Source organism: Lupinus angustifolius, chromosome LG06 (genome assembly GCF_001865875.1).
Source record: "Lupinus angustifolius cultivar Tanjil chromosome LG06, LupAngTanjil_v1.0, whole genome shotgun sequence".
NCBI classification, from domain to species: domain Eukaryota; kingdom Viridiplantae; phylum Streptophyta; class Magnoliopsida; order Fabales; family Fabaceae; genus Lupinus; species Lupinus angustifolius.
Window position 1 is genome coordinate 31,310,557 of NC_032014.1, and position 24,825 is coordinate 31,335,381.

The following is a 24,825-nucleotide window of genomic DNA, read 5'->3' on the forward strand; positions in this document are numbered from 1 at the left end:
AATGAACGTGTGCAATAATTTTTGCACATTTTTGTGTGTAAAAACATTACACTAAAATTAAGAGGAAAAAATATATGTTATACATTATCACTGCATCATCTATCATTCATATTTTATTAATATTAACTCCTCAAAAAATTAATGCAAATGAATTCTAGGCAATGTATTGATTATGCATATATCTTTACACAACAACCATAATGGCAAACAATATTTGTATTCTTAGTTGAGTTTCACATATTATTTTATAATTTTTTACAACTACTCATGAAATAATAACAATATCTACTTTTTCTTCATAATTACAAATACTCTTATTTGGATCACACAATATTTATAGTTTCCCCACAAAATCTACTTTTCTCATCTTTTTCACTTTGTTAAAAACAATAAGAATTGTTTTTATTTAATAACAAATGTCAGAAAACAAGAATGACACAATAAAAAACGGATAAAAATATTCTTATCCTTTATGAACAATCTTAATAACTATTGTGATTGTGGCATAGATATTATACTTTAAGATTAAATTTCATACTTCAACTTTTTGTGGTTGTTCTTTTTGCTCTAGGGTTCTTCTCATACTTTAAAGTTTGACATGTAATCGCATGTTTCAATAGACTACCCACATTCTCACTTTAGAAAAAATTGTATGAGATGAAACCAACATATCATATTTAGAGACACATACATTTATATTTATAAGTGTTATCATTTAGTAATAAATTTTAATTAAAAATAATTTTTTAATTGTTATCAATCATCTATTAATTGTCTCTACATAGATATATCTCTAGACAATTGTTTCTCAATTCTCATAACCTTCTTCTAACACTGAAAAACACAAATGATTAGGAGAGAACTTTCTACAAGATATTATGTTTGGGTGACTTAAAATGTATTTTTGAAAAATAGTTTTATGCATAAAAAAATATTGAAAACTTTGCATCATAAGGAATAAAAACACACAATTTTTATTTAAATGAGATTCTGGAATCCAGTATTAAACCCTCTAATATTGAAATATGAGGGGGAAAAGAATTTACAATTTTTTTAATTATTTAATAATAACTAAAAATCTAAACCCTTAAATTATTTTTATAATGTCATGTATGAGTATATTTATGGAGATAATCTCCACTCAATACCCAAGGCTTGATATGGAATGAAATATTAATGAGTGGAGAATTGTGAAGAGTTTAAGTTAGGGAAACGTAATAATACTAATATATTAGGATAGATCTTGTAAGGGAACCTAATTATTTGTTTATAAGTTATGAAAATTTGTAATAATAAATTTACACTATATTTTAAATGTAAGAAAAATCTTTTCGCCTGCACTAAATCTATTAAAGTCGTGACCGAATCATTGACTAAATACTATATTGAATATATCATGTATTGATTGAATGTATATTTTTTCATGTTAATTAAACATGCTACTAGAATACGAATTATTGACTTTTATTTGCGTGTTTTTATTGGTTACCTGATATATATGATTTTGAACATTGTTTGAAAGTTTCATTTGGAGCAGCATCGTCACATTTTCTTATATAAAACAATAAAATTTGATGGATAAGACTAGAAGATCGATTTCTTTATGTGAAATATTCAAGTATATAACTAATTTTTTCATTAACGTGCAAATATATAGCTCATAGCTACATATAAATTCTACCTTCACATATATATAATTATGTTTTTAGAATCTATAAATTTCAATGTTCTTATAACTAAAATCAACCACATGAAGATAAGATTATTGAAAAAAATGAAAGAACCTTCTTCTGCACTGAAGAAGAAGAGACAAAAATGAGAATGATGAAAGAATTATGTAAAAGTTACATTCTGTAGAGAGAGAAATTTAAATAAAAAAAGACTTTCAAGTTTTAACTCTTTTTTTTTTAAAAATAAAATAAGAACTTTTAAGTTAATTTCCATTAAAAAGCTAGCTAAGTAATATGATTATGGTTTAATTAATTTACAGATCCTCGATTCATTTGGAAATTTTAAAGTTTGTCCCTAATTTTAAAAAAATACAAATTCATCTATGAACTTTAAAATGATTCCGAATGAATCTCCATGATACGGTTATGTTACCAAATTGTTCGTAGATTTGAAGACATATATATCCTCCTACTAAATTTTCATACTAATTTTCTCATTCATAAGAAAGTAACACCTATTATAATATAATATTTTTTAATTAATGATTGATTTATAATTAATATATATTATTTATTTTTTTAATAAGAAAGTTTATTAAAAAAAATTAGTATGGGAATATGATATTTCTCTTTTTTTTTAATATATATATGCACATGAGTGTCAGTTCCCTTTCTTTGTCAAAGCTCATTTTTATGAAAGTTTAATTAAGGTTACTTTCTTTCATTCTAGATGGATATACTCATTTATGGCAAGTTTGAGAAGGAGATAAAATTGAATGAAAAATAACACAATGAATACTTCCACGGATTTTAAAAGTATAAATACTCAAAGTTAATATTCCAAATCATAGAGATCAATAAATAAAACCATAAGAACCAAAAACAGAATAATGAAAAGCAAACCAATATTACACACACACATATATATATAAATATATTAGTGTAATTTACATGAACTGTTAGTATAAATATTTATACAAGTTTGGTAAATCATTTACCATTCAGTTATTGATTGATCAATAATGATTGAATATGATTAGAAGATTTTTTTGGTTTGTCATTAGTATCCTCACACTATATGTAATCATGTTCGAGTTGGGAACATTCACATATATATGTGTTAACTTTCTCGGTGAATATTTTTTCAATCCACAAAATTTAAATCCAAGAGTTTGCTTAAGGAAAATTAAACATGTAACACTTGAACAAACACCATATGAATAGAACATCTTACAATAATTATGTATAAAACTAATATATCTTGAAGGCATATATTTTTTCTCTTAATATATTCCACTAACATGTTTGAGAATATGGGTTGTTTAACCAGCACTCACTTGAAAAGTATAGTCATATAATCTTATCTGATATATCTTTGAAGTAATTGAGTTACTTGTGAGAATTGGTATTTAGGAGGAATTGTTGGCAAAATTGGTACTCATATACGATCCTAATCAACAACGTGGAGCTGATGTGTCAGATTAATCCATAATTCATTCTTATAATAGACATGTGTTGTCATGTTCACCATTACTTCCGACAATATTAACTTTTATGGGCAAGTATATTTCAAAGTAATCAAATAAAAATATTTAAATCTCTATCTCCAAATACAATAGGTTAAATCAATATTACAAGGACCTGACTAGATCAGATGGTTCGATCGTTGATTAGAATTGAAAATGATTATAGTTTATAGTCTTAATTGAATAAAGAGTTGAATCGTTTTGAACTGTAAAATTTTAGTTTAACTGTTTAATTAACATAACATTATTACTATTTGTGCGGGACAAGATTTGGGATACGATTCCGATATCTGTTCTCTATATATGGCCCACTGATTTCGCTTCAGCTGGTGGACTACCGTGACTACCTCTTTCATTTATCATTCATTTTTTCTCTTCTTCTTATCAATCTCTCTTAACATTCATTCTTTTTTCTCTCATTTCATAATTTGTATTACCATTTTTCTGTGTTTCAACTTGTTGGGGTATCAATATTTTGTCCAAAGACAAAAAAAAAATATGAAGGAAAGTGTAGGAAATCCTCTCCACCTAAAGTCTGTTAATCACATATCTCTCATATGTGCATCAGTGGAACAATCTATGAACTTCTACCAGAATGTTCTTGGATTTTTTCCTATTAGGAGACCTGGATCATTTAATTTTGATGGTGCATGGTAATTTTTCATACTTTATATAAGAGAATTTCAATTCAAATAGTGTGTACTTTTGACTTGTTAAGATTATAAATACATGAAAACTTTGTGCAAGTTTTTTTGGTTTGTTTTCTAAATTTGAATGTGATAACTATATATAGGTTATTTGGCTATGGGATTGGAATTCACTTGCTGAGAGCTGAGGAACCAGAAAACCTTTCAAGGAAGACAGAAATTAACCCCAAGGATAGTCATATATCATTTCAGGTTAGGTTTCATCAATTTAATATGATTTATTTAATTTGTTACACATATCTTACTACAACAAACTAAGTAGATTAATTAATATTTATACCTTAATCTTTATAGCATTGTACAAAATTGTTAAACTATTATCATAATATATATGTATGAAAATTAAACAGTGTGAAAGTATGGGGGTAGTGGAGAATAAGCTGAAGGAGATGGAAATTGAATATGTACGTGCAATGGTAGAAGAAGGTGGAATTCAAGTGGATCAACTATTTTTCCATGACCCAGATGGGTTCATGATTGAGATATGCAATTGTGATAGTCTCCCTGTGATTCCATTAGCAGGTGAAATGGTTAGATCATGTTCAAGAGTTAACCTTCAATTGATGCAACAAAAGATACAACAAGTTGGATAAGTTTATATATGGCTAAAGGATCTTAATTATTCTTTTATGTTTTATGTTTTATGTTTTGTGTTTTGTACTTGTTCATGTGGCATCCTCTTTTTATGTCTAGATTACTTTTGTTAATAATAAACACTCCTCATGTTGTTCTTCATTAAAATAGTATGTTCTATATTTGAATGTATAAGCTTGAGTTTACAGTTTAATGGATTGTTCATATATAGAAAGTTGAAGATAAAGATATGTAGAGTGCACATTGGATAGTGTCACATATTGTGTTGTTTCTTAACTATCACAAACATCTTTCATAAATCATGACAAGCAAGTTATATATTAATGGGAAATAACCAACCCCTCTTAACAAATATCCTAAATTTATATCAATTAAATATTTGTTCATAGATTTCTTAAAAATTTCTGATCCTCACAATTTATTCCTATTGCCAATTCATAGATATAGGGGTCTGAGATCGACATCTCATTTTATTTCTCAAATCAATCAAAATATAACTTTTTTTTGTTTTTAACATTATTATTCTATTTATATGACAAAATATGATAGGTTTGAAATAATGGTAGACATAAAGCAACCTTATAATATATAATATATGATACAATGTCAATCAAGAAATATGAATGGTAGACATGATATATGCATGTGACAAATATTAAGATGGTGAAGTTTTTATACATTTTTAAATTTAAAAGGGTAGTAAACGTGGCAACATGGTAAAGTTTGTAAGCATGAGTTTATAATCTAGCTAGGTATTTATTCTAGTTTTTATATTTTATTTTAAGTGATGAATTGAACGCACCAAATATTTTACCTACCCATACAAGCTTCAAAAGTTTTATAAATGAATCTCACAACATATTATTGTTTGTACATAATTAAATTTCTAATCAAGAGAAAAAATGTTGAACGAATAGAACTGTACATTGTAAAGCAATGGAACTAAACTTTGCACAATGATGCAACAGTGGTGCAACGTGATTTATGTGCCTCTAAACATTAGAAACATGGCTTGGTAAAACATTTCTGAAGAAGATGTTGGATACTTAAGATTCATGCTTCATTGGGCTTCATCATTAGAATGAAAGATTTAAGAAATAAAGGGAAAGAGGTTGAGGATCGAGTTTCACCTCAACAAATAAAAAAAATGAAGTCATAAGATGATATGATAGTTGGTGTAAAAGGATTTAAGGAATTGAGCGTATGAAATTAAGACTTCGAATCATTCCTAACAAATACTAACATTTGACTATAAGCATTGACCCAATAAAAGCCGAAACACAAGCCCATTGAAAATGGAGTGACACAAACCGTAAGACAACACGTCTTAAACCAAAATTATAAGATATTAGTTTCATGAGTTTTTCCTACTTATAAACTCATTTTACTCCTCCCCGCATATCCAATGTGGGACTTCACACTTGAATAAACCCAACAATTTAACTTACCGAAAGGTCAAATTTTAGTTGCAAAAGGGATTATATACACAGATTATATATATGCTTCATTGTATCTTGCCTTCACCTTAAACAATGATCCACAAAATAAATTATAAAGAGATATTCATGCACTCATTTTATTATGTACAAGATACCCTTTTTTTTATTCAGATGGAATCAATAGCAGAATTTGAGTCTAGCCAAACTTTCTGTCTAATGAAATCATGATTTCTTGATAAACAAGTAGGAGGGTACACCAAACCCCTAGTTGAACCATGAGCTTGCCAGCAATAAGAGCTTGTATTTCCTCCCATGCATGATTCAAGGAAAATATTCTTCAGGTATAAACCTTCACATGGTGAGGAATCACTGCAAGCAAATTTAATTGCTTCTTCTGTGGCTGAAGTTCCTTTAATATCAATGAAGGATATATTCTCCACTCTCACAGCTGAAGTCTGCATTTTTATTTAGGATGTTACAAATCAGCTATTTTGTATTCTCTTACTACTAAATAAATAGTGAATGTATGAAATGAAAAAGTATATATATTCAATGGGAATATAAAAACATTAGAAATTGTAGAACTAAGATATGGACATGGTCTGTTTGATTTTGGAGGGAAATGAAAGCCTTTAGAGCCATGAAATACATTTGCGAGATGACTGTGAAACATTCCTTCCCCACCAAAACCAAACTCGCAAATGGAATTAGGGTTAGTTTGTGAGTTTGGTTTTGGAAGGGAAAGGGTTCAGAACCATGAAATACACTTATCAGGTGACTCTTAAGTCTTCCTTTTCTATTCCTTCCCATCCAAAACTTAACTCGCAAACAGACTCAAGGTTTGTTTGCGAGTAATAGAGGGAAAGAAAAACTTGGAAGCCATAAAACACACTTATGAGATAAATCTGAACTCTTCCATTTCTCTTCTTTCTCATTTTAAACTCAACTCGCAGACGGATTCTAACTAAGCAAAATAAACAATTTAAACTATAGGCATCACTCATCATGCAGACAGGTTTACTACTTCTAGAGTAAACTAGAAGCTGAGACCAACCAGGAGAAAAGATTTAAGAATGAATTGCAGAATGAGACACACAACTACACAAACTTTCCCAAAAGAATGATTCTGCATTGTTGTCACACATAAAATTGAAGTCTTAAACCTCTGAAAATTCCATACCTGGTTGTCACATGGATGCTTAGAATCACAGTAGTATTGGTCTATTATTATTGGATTTGACACATTTTCCATCACAATATTCTGGAATGTGATCTTGGATGCAAAACCTTGCCCACCCTAACAAAAATTTGAGGCAAGTCAATGGAATTGTGTATTGCTGTGTGACATTTAGAGAGAAACAAAGATACAATTTTGTCAAGAAATTTACCTGCCATGTTTTAACTTACCGAAAGGTCAAATTTTAGTTGCAAAAGGGATTATATACACAGATTATATATATGCTTCATTGTATCTTGCCTTCACCTTAAACAATGATCCACAAAATAAATTATAAAGAGATATTCATGCACTCATTTTATTATGTACAAGATACCCTTTTTTTTATTCAGATGGAATCAATAGCAGAATTTGAGTCTAGCCAAACTTTCTGTCTAATGAAATCATGATTTCTTGATAAACAAGTAGGAGGGTACACCAAACCCCTAGTTGAACCATGAGCTTGCCAGCAATAAGAGCTTGTATTTCCTCCCATGCATGATTCAAGGAAAATATTCTTCAGGTATAAACCTTCACATGGTGAGGAATCACTGCAAGCAAATTTAATTGCTTCTTCTGTGGCTGAAGTTCCTTTAATATCAATGAAGGATATATTCTCCACTCTCACAGCTGAAGTCTGCATTTTTATTTAGGATGTTACAAATCAGCTATTTTGTATTCTCTTACTACTAAATAAATAGTGAATGTATGAAATGAAAAAGTATATATATTCAATGGGAATATAAAAACATTAGAAATTGTAGAACTAAGATATGGACATGGTCTGTTTGATTTTGGAGGGAAATGAAAGCCTTTAGAGCCATGAAATACATTTGCGAGATGACTGTGAAACATTCCTTCCCCACCAAAACCAAACTCGCAAATGGAATTAGGGTTAGTTTGTGAGTTTGGTTTTGGAAGGGAAAGGGTTCAGAACCATGAAATACACTTATCAGGTGACTCTTAAGTCTTCCTTTTCTATTCCTTCCCATCCAAAACTTAACTCGCAAACAGACTCAAGGTTTGTTTGCGAGTAATAGAGGGAAAGAAAAACTTGGAAGCCATAAAACACACTTATGAGATAAATCTGAACTCTTCCATTTCTCTTCTTTCTCATTTTAAACTCAACTCGCAGACGGATTCTAACTAAGCAAAATAAACAATTTAAACTATAGGCATCACTCATCATGCAGACAGGTTTACTACTTCTAGAGTAAACTAGAAGCTGAGACCAACCAGGAGAAAAGATTTAAGAATGAATTGCAGAATGAGACACACAACTACACAAACTTTCCCAAAAGAATGATTCTGCATTGTTGTCACACATAAAATTGAAGTCTTAAACCTCTGAAAATTCCATACCTGGTTGTCACATGGATGCTTAGAATCACAGTAGTATTGGTCTATTATTATTGGATTTGACACATTTTCCATCACAATATTCTGGAATGTGATCTTGGATGCAAAACCTTGCCCACCCTAACAAAAATTTGAGGCAAGTCAATGGAATTGTGTATTGCTGTGTGACATTTAGAGAGAAACAAAGATACAATTTTGTCAAGAAATTTACCTGCCATGTTTTGATTCTGACTCCATTATCGGTGTTGTAAAGATAAGCTCCGTTAACATGAACGTCTTGCACCTTCTCCCATGCTTCTGATTCTGATTTTCCCAAGCTACCAATGCTGAAAAATAGGTTCCAATATTGGTTAAGATTAATGCTACTTATCCTGTTAATGATCTTGAAAGTGAAAGTTATTTGAACCTTATTCCATGGCCTGGACCACAAGAAATATCTCTGATCCGGACCTGCGAAGAATTTCTAACTATTGAGATGCAGTCATCACCTGAAATTGAAGATGGACTGATGAAGGTTTTTCTTCTGACACATTACATGATCATGAAGTGTATTCTGGAACTTCAACCAAATCAATAATGAAAGTACTCATTACTTCTATCTATCACTTCTGTCGAATTTTATACATGATTTACAAACATGCATGGTATTTCTCAATCGCATTATTACCGATCAAGTTGCACATGCATTTCCCCCCTGATGCTTCATGTCTCTTAACAACAATATCAACCTAGGTCTGTAATTAGCAAAATTCTATACAAGCCGAAAATAACATAACAATACAGTTTTATACTTTCATTATCCGAAAAAGGTCTTGTCAGATATCTACTCAATGTATTCATTCTTACCATAAGATTTCACAAGCATGTACACTAGTCTTGTTCCGCTTATCCTAATCTTTACCAACAATGGATATATATGTTTCCTGAAATACGACTCACTAGTAATACTCTGGCGACAATTATTACTTGAAGTAAATGACATGTCGAAATTACTGCAGAAACTGGCATATCTTTCAAGTAGAGCTAATATTGCACTTGGATGAGGATAACCTACCTGTTCTGATCACACTATCTTTTATCTCAACACCCTTTGATTCACTAATGTGAATTCCATCAGTATTAGGGCTGAAGGCAGGTGCTAATACTTTGAGATGGGATGCAACAACATGCGCGCAGTCGGTGAATGCTATGTGCATTTGTTGGCTATTAAGCATAGTAAGTTTTCGGACATTCAAATTCTCACATTTATGAAAAGTGAGGGCCTGCATTGTAATTGAATTTTCATATTCAGCTGATAGAGAAGCATAAGAAATGCATTAGATCAAGGATTATACAACTGTTCTGCTCCATATTTTGAACCGGGACTAACCGTTGGAGCCGGATGACATGGCTGCAAAAGGAACATTTTGAAGTCAGTTTAGTTACATGGATGATTAAACTTGTGCTATATATGAATTTAAGGTTATCAGGTAGCTATACATTTGTGGAGTTGGTCTTGCAAGATCTAGCCCACCATTCCTGACCCATTCCATTGATTCTCCCTCCACCATCTACCGTAAGGCGATTCATCCCATGGAAGTAAAGCCATTTGTGCTGATTTAAACCATTCCACACTGAAGGATCTTGTGGCGCAACTATTGTACCTAAGATCTATCACAATTTTGACAACAAATCAAGCAAATTAACATTTTCCATACACAGACTTCATCTACTAATTGAAAGATGCAGATGCTGAAATTTATTTTGATGTCTGAGAAATTTGACTCTTGGTGCATACCCTTAAAGTGATCTTAGATCGACAAGGCCCCGCAATGTCAGTTGGATAGACAAGGAAAGTTTTCCCAAATGGAAAAACAACTTTTGTAGATCTAGAGATAGAACAAGCAATTTTCCAAGCTTTCAGAAAGGCCTGAAAAGATAAATAAACAAAGTCAAGAGACAGTTAAACATTATCATAGATCTTTTGTACTATGTTTGCAGTTGCAGGTAGAGTGATTCCTTATCTTACCTAGTTCTATCAAACAAGTTATCAAATATTTATCTCCATTCACCAGTCTCAAAATATAACAAAACTGAGCCACTTGAGTAATCAATTATTGTTGCTGTGTTTATTCTCATTGACTTCACTTAAACACTTTGCAAGTGTCTAATATTCTAAATACTTAGCTCAAGTTTTAAGAACCACTCCACCTACCCTCCTTATGACATGTTTAGCACTGCCTGCACCCCATATTTTCTGCTCCTTCAGCTGAAGTTTTTAAGCAAATTGGTTCACCAACTTTTACTGATCTTGTTGTATTATAATCTCCAAAAATGAACTAACAAGGCCAATATAGTTCGAAAATAGCTAGGTCTCGGGAACAATATCCTCTTCAGTACTGGAGAAAGAAGTTATTGTTTTTCATTTTGTTTTCGATGGCAAAAATGTTTTTTCCATTGTAATTAAAATGATAAATGTATTATAGCAGGTTGTATTTCCTTTGTTTTTGAAGTACTTAACTCTGCAGAATTGGAAAGGATCTTACTCATTTCTTTGGTAATCTCTTTATCTCAAAAGGATCAGACTCCACCAGAGACACTCTTGATGCAAAAAAAAACCAGAAATGCTTGTCTATTTACATGCTACAGCACTAAGATAACTATTGGTCAACAATGGTTACATTTTGTAGATCATAGAAAAATAAATCGAACCAACACCACCAAATCAGTTCAAAATCTCAAAAGTTGAAGCCTTTAAACAATAACTCATAATTCCAATGATGGGGCAACAAAGGATAAGGAACTAAAACAAAAGGGTTGAAAAAAAAACTTCAAAGTTATAAAAGTGATTCATTATTACATTACCTTGGTATCATTATGATGGCCATCACCTCTTGCACCATAATCAAGTACAGAAAAAACCCTTTTAGATCTGGTTTGTGTTATGTTTGACCCTGAATGTGGGAGCTGGATAACAGGGTCAAACTCTTCAGCATAGGTGAGATATGGACTTACAAGTATATGTATAATTATATGAATGAAGATAATGATTAATGTTCTAGATGAACAATTACATCCTAAGTTCTTCATTTTTTGTCAGACTTAGACCAATGTGAGTTTGGATTATGGTACAGACAAACAGAATCTTCTGAGAAGAATTTATATATATATATATATATAGTTTGATGTTAGGTAGGAATTTTTAGTTACAGAGTACAGCAAAACACACAATCCTATAAATAAACAGCCATGTAAAGTAACAACAAATACTACATAAAATTAGGTTTATGGTTATATTTGGACATAATTCTATATTACTAGATTTAATCTAGAAATGATAAAGAGAATAAAAGGGAAATGATATGGTGACATAGCTTTTTTATATAGAAATTATACCAACATTTTTTAAAATTTATCTAATATTAATGACTAAAATGTGAAGTAAGTTTTTTAAATTTATTGTTTGAATAAATGATCTGCTCTTATACTTTAAGTATAAATGTGATTATAATGCAAGTGGAATAATATTATAAATTTCAATTAAGATAAGTGTTATGAGAACTTAATAGGACATGGACATAATTAAATTAAATATTGATAGACGTTATTACAATTATTTATTAATGTAAAAATTTATATACAATCATTATATTATGTATTATTATTTTTTAAGAGTTAATGTTAACTAAATATCAATAGTAAATGATACATTAACAATATATAGAACTCATATATTATCATATCATTCATTCTTTTTCTCTTAATCTTTTTACTAGTGATGATGTCCTACATTGCAGGCCAACCAATAATTGAATGAAACAGTCAAGCCCAAAAGAGTAGAATTGAAATGGTCCAATTGATTTTTTAAGATGTGAAATCAAATCAAATTAAATGTTATAACCAAAGAGAAAAGTGCATCATCACTATATATGTATATAATACTTTTACACAGTTATGAGATTTCATTCATCATAAGGTTAAGCCTCAAACAAAAACTCCTCATCAAATATACAATTACAGAGTTAGTAAGTCACAACATATGTATGGAAACATTCATATAGCCTTGTTTACATCATAGATATCATAAGCTATTCATGATTCATGCTAATAAAGAAATTTTAGTTTTTTTTAGTACTACCAAAGGTATTCCTATCATTTTGGTTAAAGAATTAATCTCTTTCGGAGTTCGTGGTTACCCCTACCAACAAGTGTCAATCACATGAATCAAACTTTTAACATTTAATCACATTAATGATCTAACAAGACTTTACATCACTAAACCAACACTAAATTTTAGTTGAATAGTAAGTAATGTGACTTTGTATTTTGCCACCCTGTGAACTTTTTGTTACAAGCTGCATCCATAATGCATTTTGTAAGCTTACACTATCCTTTGACCATATAAAGGAAAAAGTTTGTTAAGAACTCTAATACCTTAAGCAGAGTTTCACTGTTATAAAGTATAGAAGAATAAAAAAATGTATAGTGTAAGGAGAAAAAATGTTTTCATACTTGAAAAGAAAGAACTCAATATAGAAATAAAAAGAGCAAAGATTCAAGCTCTATAGAAAGAGAGAATTGACACTAGAATATTGAAGAATACCTCACAATATTTTCATTATTGAATTGAATGAAAAAGTGAGTCATTAATTAGCTTATTTATACAAGAGAAAAGATGAAAAGAAAGTTTGTAAACCATGATAAGATCACATGTCCTATAATTTTTCTGTCTTCATGTCCCGATCAATCAAAGTTCACGAAATAATATTAAAATATTAATTTTCATTTTTATAATTTTTCTTTTTAAATGGATGAAGTTTTCTCATTGACTTGATACCAAATAAGACATGAATGAAGACATATAGAAAGGAGAGAAAGCATGTGTATAACTTTGTCAAATTTACCAGCTTTTTATTCTCACCACATTCTAAGTGTTGGAGATATAAGCTCCATTAACTACAATGAATTTCATAATCAGCCAAACTGCTTATGTTAACCAATGTATTTGCTAGCCCAAAGTGAAAGTTGTATTTTTGGAAGCACCAACACAACACATCATAAACATTACACTCATCAATAATGTTCTAAAAATTAACAAAACTACAGTAGACAAATAAAATGTCATTTGGTTGCCTAATTATTATGATATTTTCCTATATAAAAGTTCATAAATAATATAAAAAATTGTACAATAACATTAGAAGCATTCAAAAGTGTGATAGGGATACATGCGTACACAAACAAATATTATTATCTTGAACATATTTAATCCAATTCTAATGTGTTACTCGATTTTATGTAATTCGACATTTTTTACACCAGAATTACAATACTTACTTTATGATGAATCCAACATGTGAAACACAATAAGCGAAAAGTTGGTAAAAAATATGTATATCAAATGAGGAAATCATATAACTATGATGTCTATGCTTTTGATGTTGTTTTCAGCTTATGGCATGGTCCGATTCTAACATGTGAAGAATTTCCACTTATAGAGACACAATTATCTCTTAAAATTGAAAATAGATATATATTAATGGAGTGACTTCTAATATTGGTTATTTGAAAGTAATTTTTTTCAAAATCTTAACTTAGAGCAATTGGTTGTCGGGAAAAGACTGATTCTCACACTAATTTGTCAAAATGATCATTTTTATAAAAAATATACATTATGACAATGATTTGTCATATCCAACAATCATATATGTTAGAAGAACGGGGATCCGCGAATCCAACAATCATAATAGTTTAGATTTATTTAATAATTAAAATCATTAAATTTTCCTAGAATTGATGGTTAGGATGATGAGTAATTTTAAAAAACTTATCCTTGAAGTAAGAGTGAATCTCTCCTTATGTTAGAATAGTAAAATAAAAAGCTCTATTATAATTTTCCACAAACGAAGATGGCTAACATAGATGGGTATGGTTTCGAGATATAGGCACGGTGGAGCACAATGGTCATTGGTGACACAACTTAGGATTGTGCTATGAATCATGGGAGCATATTTGTTGTCCCATTTTTTGTATTATTTTATATATTATCATTTTTGATTGGTTGAAAAAAATCATTTAGGTTAAAAATATAATTATTAAATAATTTTCTGACCGAGCATATCTCCTGACACATTGAATGACACAAACAAATGAGACATCAGATGTGGACCCTGAGACCACATAGGGATTAAGTCGAACAAATGACAAGTTAGCGGATACATAGTAATGATGAGATTGTAAATGATGAATATACCACTCACACGACATGCAAGGACGTTTTAGCTGAAAATGGATCTAGTACCATATAAAATTGTGACATATGGACTTAAAAATAATTTTGATGGTTCAGATTTTAAAATATTTTTAGGCAAAAATTTATTACAAATGATGAATTAAATCTGAGTATCACATTCCAGTACTAGACCCGAGTCATGTCTTGAAATTTTTGTGTATTGATGTTTTGGTGTATACTAAGATTAAAGATGACTAAAGTAAAATATGATTTTTGTAAGATAGATAATATGAGTTTTTTTGTTTGCTTTTATTATATTTGAAAGGGCTATGAAAGTTGGGACATGATTAGGCCATCCAAGAAATGGTTGCTGATGATTGAGAGTGATTTTTGAAAGGAGATGAGGAATAGATAAAGCTAGTTACAAAGGTTTAGAACATTTTTAGAACACTTCCACGTATTGCTAGTGATGAAGGGGATCACCTGTCTCCAATGACGTCTTATTCTCTGTTTCAAATCAATGATATATTAACACGTGAATAAAATAAAAAATTTAAAAACAAAAAATCTGATTGATTTAGAACACCGGTTAAGACGGATGATCTCTCTCCTGCTAGTATACATGTTCCAAACTAAAAATTTCCTTGGCTTCCGATTCATAGGCTAAAAAATGATTAGAACATATGGTTGTAGAAGAATATAAAAAAAGTATACATTAGACAAAATGTATACATTTTTAACAATAAAAATTACACATTCCCATGAATTAGTCTCCGAATGTATTTTTATACATTCAAATAAGTACATGTCAACATACATTTTTATATTGAGTGTGATAATGAATTCTGTGTTAGAAAATTTATTTGGTATTAAAAAAATTGGGGTTGAAATTTAAAAACACCCCTCCAAAATTCAAAGGTTCTAAAATCTAAATCTCTTTGCACATTACTCCTTCGAGTGGTTATAATTATTGAACAAACCTAGTTTTAACATTAAGGTCCAAAAGCTACTTACTAAAACCCTTCTTTAGCTTTTGGTGGAGGGAGAAGAGAAGAGAAGAGAAACATGGCGAACGAAGATCTCAGCAATTGGAGTGATCTTCTACACTCTTCTACGAAGCTTCTAGAACAAGCTGCTCCTTCCGCTCAGTTCCCTCCACTTCAGGTTCCAATTTCAATTTCATTTCTCATTTCTGAATCTCGTTTCATACACATAAACGAATGCCTCTGAATTAACTTGTTCCTCGTTTTGAAACATTCCTGAAACAATCTGAAATCGCTCAAGATTTTTCTCTCACTAAGAAAAGCTCCATTTCAGTATTACATTAGTTTTAGCGTTGTTTCCAGTTATTGATTATTGAAACTAAGTATAGGTTTATTTTGATTGTGAACTAAGGATAACTTTCATTTTTTTATTTTAATTAAGTATTCTATTAGTCACAATTGTCGTTTGTCCAAAATATAAAATAATAATAATGTTGATTAAATATATTTCTGTACATTGTTCAGAGGAACTTGGATCAACTTGAAGCGTTGTCTAAGAAGCTCAAATCCAAGACCTTAAGGGCTGAGGCACCTTCTCAATCTATTGCTGCTACAAGGTGCATTTCGACCATGATTGTTGCCTTTTTGTAAATTATGTATAAATTAAACAGTGTAGGATAATTATGAAAATGTGTAAAGTTATCTTATGGTTGGTTGGAGGTCTTTAGAAAGATTTTTCATATTTTTGTAATATATAATTGTTCCCTTCATTTTTCTTAAAGTGGAACAAAAAAAACCAAGAGTTATTCCCGGTAAACATATCGGCTACCTGGATTCTAGCATGTATTATGTATCATTGAATCCCCAAGTAACATAACTCCTCCAAAATAGTATCACACGGAGCGTATTTTGGTATCCCTTTATCTCACTTTAAAGGGTATCACTTTCATTCCACATCTTCTTACTAGGGCATGTGGAGGTTTCTGCCTTACATGCCCACCTTGGTGGTTTTCCATCATATTTCAGTTCTTAGAGCAGAAAGTGTTTGGTAACAAATGATCAATTGATGTGGTCGTTGTTCTAATTTCGTTTGCTTGGTCAGGCTCCTTGCTCGTGAGGGGATAAATGCAGAGCAGCTTGCAAGGGATCTGAAATCATTTGAATTGAAGGTTTTTATCTGCATACTACTCAATATAAACTTTTCAATCTTTTTACTTTGGATGTTGCTTTGCTTGCTTTAAGTATTCTATTTATTTTTCTTTTACATGGATATTTTGTGCATTCTGTTAGGCCTTGGAAAAAATGAGAGCAGAATATCGAAGGTTTATTCCAATAAGAATCCTGTAGTTAGGTTAGTTTCGACTGTGATAGTGCTGGCTGTTAGTCAGTTGGGTAGTCAAATAGCAAATACTTTACAGGAAGGAGCATTCATTGGATTCATTAGGAAACAGAGCTCTTGCTCACTTGGAAGGAGAAACTTTTGGAGGAAGATTCTTTCCTCATCTTCTGAATTCATCAATAACATTTCCCATATTCTCTATCTCTCTTTCTCTTACTCTCATTCTGCAATTTTTGATGGTTTCTATCTCTAGGAACCTAACAGATCCTATAGCAGGTTTTATTAAATGTCTACACGGCCTTAGTTTAAGTTGCAGACTTTCTTATTTTCCTTATATACATTGTTTGGTGGCAATAGAAGTATTCATTTGAAAGTTCATGCCTAGTTACGTTCTTATTGTTTTCAGTAGTTCTCTATCTTTCTTAACTCGTACCACAACTAATACTATTCTGCTGATACTGTGCCCTGTTCTCTGTCATTATTTTTTGGGTTAAATTTTTCTTTGAAGACCACATTTGAGGATGTTTTTCCTGTTGAGGCAACAAGTGTTGAAGAGTATCTGCAGCAGGTAATTTTAACTTTTAAATTGTCTGTTTTATCGTTTGGAGTTACTATCACATAAACATTTTATTCATAATTAGACCTTAAGTTGATTCATTTTGGTTCTCTTTTGTTTGTGTGAGATAATCATGCACTACTCTTTATGTTTGCTCAAATTTTTTACTTCCATTGTTCACTAAATCAGTGAGAATTTTGTCCCTATGGGTTCAAATAGTTATAGTATCATTCTGTTTGAATTCTTTCCTTATATTGCATCTTGTTAATGTTCAATTGTTAAAGAGCTATCCTTTTTCGTCAAAAAATATTAACATTTTTCATTTTTAAATGGTCTTTACTTTTGAAAATAGCAGCATTGTAACACGATTGTTATATCTAAATGCTGTTTCTGTCTTAATTCTATAAACAAAAGTATTTTGTGTTTGTATGTGAAATTCTGCACCTTGCTGAAATCCATGAAATCTTCAATTCCACATACTACTTATATGTTACCATCTTTTAATGGAATTATACTCTGTTTATTCTCAGGTTCATGAAATGGCAATGGTCTCTGCTGTCCAGGAAGCTCAGAAAGATAATCTCAGAAGTTTTAACGATTACATGATGAAAGTTTTTGAGGTTAGTGTGATATTGTCTTTTTTACTCTTCCCGTAAGCTATGGCGTGGTTCTTTATATATTTAACTGGATTTTGGAGATATCTTTTGGAATTGAAATGGGTCTAAGCTAAGTCATAGTTCATAAAATTACTCAGTTAAGAATGTTTAATATAAGTAGTGCTCACCATTTTTTAGCATATTTCATGAGTTGACGTGTGCTGATCTGTTGAAGAGATTTGTTGAGGTTAATCTGTTGAGGTTCACATATGAAATGAAGTAGCATAGCATATTTTATGGACAATTTATACTTGGGATGAGTATTTTATTGCGTTGCTATATTGGTGATTACGATAGGCTTCTTTGTTCATGATTTTTCTATATATCTAGTTGCAATGATAGGTGGAGTAGCCATTGTGTGGCTCAACCTTCTCACTGCTTGATAAATTTAATGTTTTAACAGGAGGATTGGCAAAAAGAAAAGCGTGATTTCCTGCAAAGTTTAAACCGAATTTCATCATTACCTAGGACAAACACGACTGCCACCAGCAGCACAGGTACCCGCTTGGGCCAGATTGTGCCTACAGCTTCTAGTCCACAAGTCTCTTATGGTATGGAGGTTGTTCCTCTTACTAGTAGGCCTATTATGGAGAAGAAGGCATCCGTCTATGCTGAAGTAGTGAAAAGCCTGAATAAAGCAAGGGAGTGTGGGTTACCATTCAAAGTATGCCCCTGACTCTCGCTATGTATCTTAAATTTTGAATGAGATTTCTACATCTTCAAGGTGTTTGAGTCTCAAAATGCCAAGTTTTGTTTCAGATAAAACACTCTTTTTTAACAAAATTCCAATTCATGCATCAGTTTTGCAGGACCGTTGAATATAATTTCAAGCTTATCTGTAATGATTTACAACTTTAACCCTCCCTGTTTCAATTGTTTCCCATTCATTTTTCTGTATTTTACTATATAAAGACGATTCTTTTTATATAATCCAAATAAAAATATCTTAAAATCACTCCTCAGCTAACATACCCAAATACAAATAGATTCAGCTTATAATTGATTATAATTATACCATGTGACTGGAGTTGCCTATGTAAAAGTGATGACTGTCTAATGATGGTCAACATAACATTTGGTATAAAGCTGATGTTTTACACTGTTGATTTGATATAATGCCCACTCATATCCTGATTTTAAAATAGTTAATTTGTCTTGAGATGTATTACTTTCCTAAAAGCTCTTACCCACATTTGCCTTGTTTTATTTACATACGTGCAAGTATGTTAATTATCATTATCTTTCCCCCTATTGTTGTTAGCCTGCGGCATCTTTCAAGGGCGCCTATGAAAGTTTAGGCATTGATGCTGGTGGTGGAAAATCAGTTACCATGCGGAAGATATGGCACCTTGTTCAGGTTGTACTTAGCTGTATGCTGTTAACAGACAAAACAGATAGATAAACTTCTTTGTGCAACTTTCTTGGTGCCACTTGTGTCAAAGTATTATTTTCCATAACTTGGCTCCTTGAAACAGATGATGATGGATGGACACTCAACTCAGCAACATGTTTCAAAAAGGATGTCATTGACTATTGGTGCAAGACGCCACCTTGAATTGGGACACGAGAAATACATCATGGACACCATACACAGTCATCCTGCACAAGTAATTTGTTATAGAGGACTTCAATACTTCTGTAGTCTGCAGATAATTTTTCAAATACGCAATAATTTTTATTTTTTTGTATATTGTTAATTCTTCCTTTCTTTGACTCCGTTCAATGCTATACTTTTGAGGAAGTTACTTAAAATTTTGGCAAGATTTTCCCAATTCTTTTGCTTTCTACTGCTTCTTCTTTAGGACAGAGAGCATGAATGAATTTGCGTTGTTTGTTTCAACAATAACCTTAAAAATACTTTGTTCATGTACTTATTTTTTATATTGATAACCAGCATTGGAAAATACTTTAACAAGCCTTCCTCAACTTGTTTTTTTGATGCTAGTTCATTTTTAATATAAGATAGAGTGTGGATGAATTTGCGTTTGTTGTATCAATACTTAGTTATTGCTTGTTTTTTATCTAATGGTAGGCTGCTCTTGGAGGCAGTGTTGGGAACTTGCAAAGGATCCGTGCCTTCCTTCGGGTTTGTCTCAATTTGAAGAATATGCATGTTGTCAAATATTACAACATGAATAATATTTGTTAAGTTCTTGATTTGTAATTGTTGCTGTGCAGATTCGGTTGAGGGATTATGGATTACTGGATTTTGATGCTGGTGATGCTCGGCGGCAGCCTCCTGTTGATACCACATGGCAGCAGGTCTCTGATATTTATTCTTATTTAAAATTGGACATATTTCATTAGTTCTTGGCTTTACTCAGTTCAATGATATTTCTTATTCCTTTTTTGTTTTTTTCAAATTACGATAAATGATGGGAAATTGCATTTCTTTTACAGATTTATTTTTGCTTGAGGTCTGGGTATTATGATGAAGCAAGGAATGTTTCCCTATCTTCACGTGCTTCACATCAATTTTCTCCTTTGGTATATACCATGGTCACTACTGATTTTGTACTAATTCATGGTGGAATATTTGTTAGTGATTTACTGTTTCTGACAGCTTACAGAGTGGATTAATACTGGGGGAGTGGTACCAGAAGAGATTGCATCTGCTGCATCAGAGGAATGTGAAAGAATGTTGAGAACTGGTGATCGAGTTGGTCGAGCTGCTTATGACAAGAAAAAGTTACTTCTGTATGCTATCATATCAGGTTCTCGAAGACATGTTGATCGGCTGCTTAGAGATCAACCAACTCTCTTTAGTACAATAGAGGATTTCTTGTGGTTCCAATTGTCAGCTGTACGCGACTGCTCTAGTGGACCTTCATCTATTGTTCTAAGTGATGGTCTGGTTCCATACACTTTGGATGATTTGCAAATTTACCTCAATAAATTTGAGGCATCATATTATACAAAAAATGGAAAAGATCCTCTGGTATATCCCTACATCTTGCTTTTAAGCATTCAATTGCTTCCAGCTGTGTCATACATGTCTAAGGAAATTGGAGATGAAGGATATAACATTGATGCTGTCCACCTATCCGTTGTGCTAGCTGATCATGGGTTCCTTTCTGAAGGTGCTGGCGCTGGGCATAAGTTAGGAGTGATGGATGCTTATGCAGAAGTGTCTACCATTGTTAGGCAGTATGGATCCATGTATTTGCGTCTTGGTGATCTCCAAATGGCATTAGAATATTATGCGCAAGCTGCTGCTGCAGTGGGTGGTGGGCAGTTGTCATGGACTGGTAGAGGTAATGTTGATCAGCAGAGGCAGAGAAATTTGATGCTGAAGCAACTTTTAACTGAACTATTGTTACGGGATGGAGGCATATATCTTTTACTTGGTGCAAGAGGTGCTGGAGAAGAAGGTGAATTGGGTCGTTTTGTGACTGATCCAAACGCGAGGCAACAATTTTTAATTGAAGCTGCCTGCCAGTGTCAGGAGGCTGGGATGTATGATAAAGTAATTATTTTCATTCCTATGCTGCTACTTATTTTAGGGGGAAAATAATAAGAAAATGTTTGCCTGCTGTTACGAAATTATGACATGACCTAGCCGATAAGGGGCGCATTATCCTACACACCTAAAATACGTCCTTGAGGTACTTAGAGTAGGGAAGCACACTTCACTCTGTTTTTGAGAGCTCTCCACTTTCTGGTGAAACTAACTCTATTTTTAATAACTTCAGAAATTTTGCTTACTCTTATTTATTTTCAGTATTTAAAGAGTGGGGAAGCACACTTCACTCTGTTTTTTAGCGCTCTCCATTTTCTGGTGAAACTAACTCTATTTTTTAATACATTAAGGAATTTTGCCTACTCTTAAAATACATTCAATTAAATAGTTGTTTTTTCCTTCTCATTCTTAAGTTACACTTTTTATCTCTTCAATTTTCCCCCTTTATTATCATCCTCTGTTATGTATCTCTGGGTTTTATGCAATAATGCTGCCTTTGCTTATAGTGGATTTTTTTGTTTGTTTTCAGTCTATTGAAATTCAGAAGAGAGTGGGGTCCTTTTCCATGGCCCTGGATACCATCAATAAGTGCCTCTCTGAAGCTATTTGTGCCCTTTTCCGTGGAAGGTTAGATGGTGAAAGTCGAACCGCTGGCCTCATCCATTCTGGCAATGAGATTTTGGAGACGTACACTTATTACCCTGATGTCAGGTCATATTGAAAGTCTTTACCTTATTTTCTTGATTCATGCCATGGTCTTGCTTGGCTTTGGGATAGTGATATTCTTAAATTGTTGCCTATCTTTCATATACAAAGTTTTACAACTAAGTATTTATTGAATCCTAGAGCTTCTTTAGAACTTTTTCTGCGGCGATTTCACCCAGACTATGATTTGGTCACTGCTCATTTTTTCCTACTCATTTTTTAACACGAGTGACCTTGAAGATCAAAAGCCAGCCTCTGTTTCTGAGAAGTCTATTTTTCCTGTATACTACGTGAGGTTAATAGAATTCTAGTGCTGATTTTCCTTGTAAAACAATTGATGAAGGATATAATATAGTCTGGTGATTTGGGATGTACCACCAAAATGATTTGGTCATCTTTGTTTGGTTGGTTCCATGGGTGACATCTCAATTAGCTGGTACAGAAGTGTGTTTAGGCCCTAGTTGTTTAGGTTCTGGCTCTTCCAACCGAATCACTAATAAGACCAATGCATTTAATTATGAAAATTCATTCTGCTGTTCATTCTGTTACATTTTTTGCATTATATTTGTCAATAAAATGATTGGTTTAATTCTCTTTGCAGTCTTCAAGAGAGAGAGAATGTCTTTGAGCAGCAAAATGTGTTAAGACAACTTGAGTCAGTATTGTCAATTCACAAATTGGCAAGACTGGGGAACTATGTGGATGCAATAAGGGAGGTTGCCAAACTTCAATTTATTCCTCTAGATCCCCGAGGCCCTGACATTGCTAACGACGTGTTTGAAAACTTATCTCCTCATGTACAAGCGTGTATTCCAGATCTGTTGAAGGTTGCTCTCACTTGTCTGGACAATGTAACGGATTCTGATGGATCACTTCGTGCTTTAAGGGCCAAGGTATTGTTTTGTGGATCCCCTTGTTTGATTGCGAAATCTCCATACTTTAATTGCTTTTGTTTAAGTAATCTAATTCATTTTAGTTTTCTTGAAAAGTGAAGTGTTGGGAGCACTCACAGAAGCTTATGCCTTTCATAGATTTGGTTAATTTGAAAGTATAACTCCTATTCTGAAGTATCCCTATGAGCTTGTTTGCCTTAAACTGTTAATACAACAAATCTATGTCCATTATTTATGTGATGATTTTTTTATATAATTTTTTTATATGATAATTACATTTCATACCTGTTCCTCTGCACTGAATCTATTTTTCTGTAGCTAATACTTATTTATTCCGTTTTTTGTATAAAATATAGTACATATCATTGATATAATCAAAATTATACAAGAAAAAAAGGGAAAATACAGGAGAATATCAGTTGATTTTGTATGAATTCTGTTGCTTTCACCAAAGAAAAATTAAAATTTCCTAAAGAACAATACTATTTTTAGTTGATTAGTTCAAGCATTTGGTTAGTTATCACATCCAGTCACATTTAGTGTGTGAATTGTTTGTTTAAAGTGCTATTTTATATTTAATTTATTATTCCGTAGTCTTATTAAAGTGCTATTTGTGCAGATTTCGAATTTCATTGCAAATAATTTGAAGAGGAACTGGCCCCGTGATTTATACGAAAGAGTTGCGCAAAGGTTGTGAAATTATAAATATACGATGAGAATCGTTTTAGCCTTGAAGTTCTTGAGGACAACAGAATGTGTCTGGATGAAGGTTTTCAGTAGTGTAACAATTGTAAAGTAGTCTCAATGGCATATTTTCTGGAACTATGCTGAGGAGATATATTATGAGTAACTATAACAAAGAAATACACTTATGAATTTTCTCATCCTTTTTTGTGCTCTTGGTAATATGCTTTTACATATTTGTTTAACAAGAACATTTCAAAATTTTGAATTAATTAGCAAAGAGCATGATGTTAATTTTCATTTTTTTGGTTATTTTGGTTGGAGTAACATGTTCCATGTCTAATGATACTGTAGTAGGACCAGAAATGGCATGAGATGTAACAGTTAGTTGCTGGTGGAACTTGCATAGTTTTCTTCTTTTCTGATTGTGGTTCATTTATGTTCAATGCTTTGGAAACATTTTGCTTATGTTATGAAACTAAGTTCTGATTAAAAACTCATATGTATATAATCCGGAAAGGAGTTAACTACATTATCCTATGATAAAAGGGATCTATTGCACCAGGAAGAATGAGCGTGTTCGATCCAATTGTTAATTTTCTTTTCTTTTTACATGATAACTAGACTAAACATTCAATTTGGTCATCCAATCATTTTAGTTTGAGAAATGTTATATACTCCTCGTGTTAAACTCTCTCGTTAACTCTCAAAAATGTCAATTTTCTTCCATTAAGAGAATTTTAGGCTAATTTATTAGGAGGATCTATCATTTCTCTTTTTAGTTTTATATTTTTGGGTTACGACACATGACAAAACATAAGCTCACA

General features: G+C 31.8%; 4 protein-coding genes across 4 annotated transcripts; 2 read left to right on the forward strand and 2 right to left on the reverse strand.

Moving 5' to 3' along the window:
• On the forward strand, positions 3,551–4,635 carry LOC109351178. The gene is made up of 3 exons (XM_019592551.1): positions 3,551–3,849; positions 3,990–4,095; positions 4,254–4,635. Exons 1-3 carry the CDS (start codon positions 3,695–3,697, stop codon positions 4,494–4,496), a joined length of 504 nt encoding a protein of 167 aa, XP_019448096.1. The 5' UTR covers positions 3,551–3,694; the 3' UTR covers positions 4,497–4,635.
• Positions 5,958–7,335, reverse strand: LOC109351181 (probable polygalacturonase At1g80170). The gene is made up of 3 exons (XM_019592553.1): positions 7,325–7,335; positions 7,117–7,233; positions 5,958–6,391 (listed from the first exon to the last, which is right to left on the reverse strand). Exons 2-3 carry the CDS (start codon positions 7,186–7,188, stop codon positions 6,104–6,106), a joined length of 360 nt encoding a protein of 119 aa, XP_019448098.1. The 5' UTR covers positions 7,189–7,233; positions 7,325–7,335; the 3' UTR covers positions 5,958–6,103.
• On the reverse strand, positions 7,356–11,644 carry LOC109351179 (probable polygalacturonase At1g80170). Its single transcript, XM_019592552.1, has 9 exons — positions 11,356–11,644; positions 10,289–10,420; positions 9,991–10,161; positions 9,881–9,901; positions 9,566–9,773; positions 8,918–8,999; positions 8,723–8,837; positions 8,515–8,631; positions 7,356–7,789 (listed from the first exon to the last, which is right to left on the reverse strand). Exons 1-9 carry the CDS (start codon positions 11,578–11,580, stop codon positions 7,502–7,504), a joined length of 1,359 nt encoding a protein of 452 aa, XP_019448097.1. The 5' UTR covers positions 11,581–11,644; the 3' UTR covers positions 7,356–7,501.
• On the forward strand, positions 15,697–24,310 carry LOC109351182 (nuclear pore complex protein NUP93A-like). The gene is made up of 15 exons (XM_019592554.1): positions 15,697–15,886; positions 16,231–16,322; positions 16,808–16,874; positions 17,553–17,612; positions 18,131–18,220; positions 18,660–18,920; positions 19,518–19,613; positions 19,732–19,863; positions 20,289–20,342; positions 20,435–20,518; positions 20,657–20,743; positions 20,820–21,722; positions 22,246–22,427; positions 23,023–23,314; positions 23,934–24,310. The coding sequence occupies exons 1-15, from the start codon at positions 15,788–15,790 to the stop codon at positions 24,009–24,011; spliced, it is 2,577 nt and encodes an 858-aa protein (XP_019448099.1). The 5' UTR covers positions 15,697–15,787; the 3' UTR covers positions 24,012–24,310.